Source organism: Atta colombica, unplaced genomic scaffold (assembly GCF_001594045.1).
Source record: "Atta colombica isolate Treedump-2 unplaced genomic scaffold, Acol1.0 scaffold1, whole genome shotgun sequence".
Taxonomy (NCBI): Eukaryota; Metazoa; Arthropoda; class Insecta; order Hymenoptera; family Formicidae; genus Atta; species Atta colombica.
In genome coordinates, this window is record NW_017259183.1 from 5,821,898 (window position 1) to 5,827,068 (window position 5,171).

The following is a 5,171-nucleotide window of genomic DNA, read 5'->3' on the forward strand; positions in this document are numbered from 1 at the left end:
TCATCTAAAAGCAATTTTATTGTTTCCAATTTATGTATATAAATAATGAATGTATCCTTTAAGTAAAGAATCATAATTTTTGACTGTGAAACAATTATATTGCATACATTTGCACCCAATTATTAAAGCAATAAATAAAAATATTCATTTTATTTTTAGTTTATTTATTATGGCGTATTATACAATATATTATTTAAATTATGAAATTTCTACATAATTTACAACTATAATGCCCATTTCTACCAACGTAGATTAACTTTAATTTCTAATCTTTAGAATTAGAAAAAGATGAAGAGTAAGTCGAATCGAGACTAAAATTAATTTATGTTGGTAGAAATGGGCATATATGACTACGTTTATACGGCTTGATTATAAAATTACTCAATCACATTCATTCTATTCTTCAGAGGAATAGCTATGATTGGCCAGTTTTATAACACCAATATATGATATAACTTCGACGTAAACTGAGTATAAATATAATAAATGGTACGGTTTTTTTCTTAATTATTTTCGAAGATAATCTTAATAAACATTTATAAGAGAATTAAAAGGATATTTTCAATTAAATTTTTTCTCTTAAAAATCAAGATAGTATCTTAATTTAAAAAAAATTAAATGTAAATATATTGTAATATAAAAAATTTGCAATGACTCTTATAATTAACATTTTAAAATAGTGGTAGGAAGAATTTTTCAAATATGGCTTATTCTTATTTTAACTTGATATAATTGGTCAATTCTTCTTTCTTTGTGCGATTACTTAAATCTGTTTGGATAGATCTTCATTGCTATCTCGTATTCCTCTTACCAGTCATCAGTCTCACTTCATGCTCTCATAGAAGACTGTATCTCATGATTGGTCGATAACCAATACACTTTAAAAAAAGAGCAATTTTATTATATTTGTATCAATAATATATTTAATGTTGAATGCGTTGAAAAGGTAGGCATTATATAAAAATATGTCTTAATAACAATGTGATAATTATTTATTTATCGTGTGACGTATAATTAGACGACAGCGTATTATGTGCCAACTTCTAACCTAAAAGAGTATATTCCAAACAAGTAATTTAAACATAAGATTAGAATATAATAAAATTACATTTTTATTTAATGTAGTGATTAATGTGCAATATGATTATGTTACGTCAGTTATTTAATTTAATTTATGTGTTAAAATAATTTGTGTGTTAAGTTATATGTAATAAAATTTGAACATTGCAATGTGTAATTTACATCATAAATATGTGCATAATGAATATATTTTAATCTTTAATTTTATAAATTATTCGAATTATTTGTATTTTATACTAACTTGTATAATGTTTAAATTATTAAACATTATATTTCATATAAATAATATGGTTTCTGCATAATATCTATATTAGAGGAGTGTTTTGTAAAACTTTTTATATTCTGATTTTTAAGTGATAAAATATAAAAATATTATTTTAGTTAATAAAAAATTATTTTGTTCTGAGGATTTATGTATTTATTATACACACACACACACACACACACACACATACACACACACACACATACATACACACACACACACACACACACACACACATATATAATGTATAAATATATATCTATAAAAATTAATGCATCAGTAATTTAACAAATTTTAGGAGTCTTTATGTAAAATATATTGTACTTTATATAATGGATGTGTTAGAACCAGAATTAATTTGGGTTAATGGACGCTGCTATAGATTTTACGAAAATACTGCTTGGAAAAACATGCATACATCAACTCCATATATGGAGGACAAAGAAACAATTTGTTCAAATGAGGAATCTGAAACTGATATAGAAATAATTCCTCATGATACATTGTTTAAACATACTTTTTATGTACCCAAGTGAGAATCATTTTAAATATTTTATCACAATTATAATATTAGTCAAAATTTAATAATATATAAGGAATTGTTTAACATGGTAATATTTTATATTTTATCATTTTATTATGTTTTAGAATTTTTTACTCACACATAATTGGTACAAAAGGTTTAACACGCAAGAAATTAGAACACGACACAAGAACAACTATTGATATACCAAAAAAAGGAAAAGATGGAAACATTGGTAAAAATTATTTGATATTTCTTTAATTCTGTAAAGCGTATAATGTGCTTGAAGTATAATTTTATTCTTGTTTATTCAATAAATAACAAGAATAAAATGATTATGTATATTATATACTTTACAAAATGCAATCGTTAATATAAGAAAAATATGAATTTAGTTAATTTTTAAATATTATATATTTATTTGTAGTTATTACTGCACGGGAACGTAAAGCTATAATATCTGCAAGACATAGAATTGATTTACTAATAGAAGCCTCAAAGAAAAAGATACATTATACACACTTTTTGTCAATCCCATTAAATAAAAAAGAAATAATTGATAAATATATTTCTTTTAAGAATGATATATTGGAGAAGTATAACAAAACTACACACAATATTGATGAATCACTTTTTCAAAATCCATTTAAGTTACACCTTACCATTGGTATGCTTAAATTATTTGATGATAATGAGAAAAAGCATGCTATCGATGCTCTCACAAATTGTAAAGAAAATATTATAGAGTAAGATATCTGACTTTATATAATAATATGTATAATTATGCATATTATGTATAATTAATCTTGCAAAATTAAATTATATGATATTAATTGAATTAATATTATATAATCTAGTTTTGTAATTACATAATGTATTACAGTATCATAAATATGATAGATTATAATTATTTCAAAAGCTGTTTAAATAATTATATATTCTACTCTACAGTCCTATTCTTGAAGAAACGGCATCAATAAATATACAGTTACAAGGAGTTGCATGTATGAATGATGATCCTACTAATGTTAAAGTTTTATTTGCACAAATTGCACCCAACGAAAAATTGCAAGAACTAGTTGATAAAATTGCTGAATATTTTATTGACATAGGTAAATAATATATTGTGTATCTTATATAGAATTGAATATATTTGAGATATATTTTATGCAATTTTAATCAAAACAGTAATTATATTAATTTCTTTGATTATATAATTTTCTAAAATATATATTTTTATTAATATTAGCTGTAACATCTCATTTATTTCATTGTATAATTTTTAATTTTAGGTTTAATGGAGAAAGAATACGAAAAAATAAAATTGCATGCCACTCTAATGAATACAGCATTCAAAGATGATTACTCAGCAAGGTTTAAGGAAAGATATGATGCAAATGAAATATTAAAAGTAATAAGATTTATAAATGGGATTTATTTATAATTCGTTATAAAATTGGTAATAAGAAAAATAATGACTTATTTCATATTTTAGGTATATAAGGATATACTGTTTGGAAAAATAATATTAAATCAGATTGATATATCTGAACTTCACACTGCTACTAAAGACAATTATTATAAATCAATAGGTAGCATTACTTTTTAAGTACAGGAATATGTGCTATATAATTGTAGCAATGATCTCTTTTTATTTAAAAAAAAAGTAAGTTAGAAAAATCTATTATGTACGCGTACGCACGCGCTCACACACACACGCGCGCGCGCGCACACACACACACACACACACACAGAGAGAGAGAGAGAGAGAGAGAGAGAGAGAGAGAGAGAGAGAGAGAAGTATAGGTACATATAAATATAATAGTATTTTCAATAATCTCTTTATTTTGTTTTTGTTTTGTTTAATATTTTATTTATTATAATGTATATCTATATTAATATTTTTTTAAAAATATAATTTAAATAGATTCAAAAAATTAGAGAATATATTAATCTCTATTTTATGTAATTTTATTTTACATTAATGAACATTTTATCATTTAATGATTTGAATGTTCATAAATACCTGTCCATGTATAAGAATATTTTACAAGTTCAGATTGAGATTTAAAATTATTACAAATCTTCTACCGTCCGATGGTTGAATTTCGGAAATTTAATCATTAGTAATAGAAACACTATTGGTTTAAACACTGATTCTTTTAAGAAATTTCAATGTAAACTAGAAAATCCTCTTCTGACAAGGAGAAAGAAAAGAGGAGGTAGAAGGGATAAGGGCAAATATTTATAAAAGATAGAATCAGGAAATGCTAAGAAAATTTTCGAGAGAGAAGCTATGTGTTTATAAAACAGTTACGAAATATTATATAATTTCTTATATTAGAGGATAAGAAGTTATAGAGCTAAATCATTGTATTAACAAGTTCATGCATAAAAATTGAATTTGTAAAAAAAGATATTAAGGTTGATATAGCGTCTTCAATAATAAAATCTAGAAAAGAACGAAGAGTAGAAAAAGAGAGGTAAATTTTATTTTAATGAAATTTTAATTTACATAATTATAAAAAGAAATATTCAATCGGAATAATTATCTTTCCTCGATTCGTTTTTCATTGAAGGACATTGATTCTGAATTGGCTAGAAGAAATGTCCTATTAAAAGCATTGATTCGATATATTAGCTTCTACATGTATTGTAATTATCTATGGATTAAAAAAAAGTCATTCGTGTATCAGTATAACAGGCGAATCAGCTACGACATTAGTCGAATCCTAATCATGTATTTTCCTTATCAAACTGTCAATAGAATTCAGTTTCTATCTGCAGATTTCATTAACGCCTAACCTCTTTTGTTAAATAAATCTAATTAGTATTTGATTAAAAATAAATCAATCCCAGAATATCGAAATATTCTCTAAATAATGAAATGGTGGCTACGGATAATTATTTTTTCTGAAAAGAGGATCAGATATGATATAAAAAAGGCTTATACCATTTTTAACTTGTAATTGTAAGCACATTTATTGAATGATGTATATACTAAGATTATAAGTATTATAATTATAAGTATTATAATTATTGATGCTTATATGTGAACAAAGCTTATATTTTTTATTAAATAAATTAAAAAACATAACCTCTAAAACGAACAAGTGTTTTTATTTATAATCTTAATAATAATTTAGAGAGTATTGAAAGGTGATTTTTTTTTTAAATCATTTTATTTATTTTTATGCTGAGTATAATAATATGATAATAATTTTAATGCCACTCATAGAATTTATATATATATATATATTCTAAATTTATATAAAAATATGTATCAATATGCTTTCAAGTGTT

The 5,171-nt window shown here is 23.4% G+C and overlaps 1 protein-coding gene across 1 annotated transcript; it reads left to right on the forward strand.

Annotated features, from left to right (window-relative positions):
- Positions 1-1,636: 1,636 nt before the first annotated feature.
- Positions 1,637-3,551, forward strand: LOC108694006 (activating signal cointegrator 1 complex subunit 1). Its single transcript, XM_018203251.1, has 6 exons — positions 1,637-1,877; positions 1,994-2,103; positions 2,296-2,614; positions 2,820-2,980; positions 3,161-3,279; positions 3,364-3,551. Exons 1-6 carry the CDS (start codon positions 1,678-1,680, stop codon positions 3,475-3,477), a joined length of 1,023 nt encoding a protein of 340 aa, XP_018058740.1. The 5' UTR covers positions 1,637-1,677; the 3' UTR covers positions 3,478-3,551.
- The last annotated feature ends 1,620 nt before the right edge of the window (positions 3,552-5,171 follow it).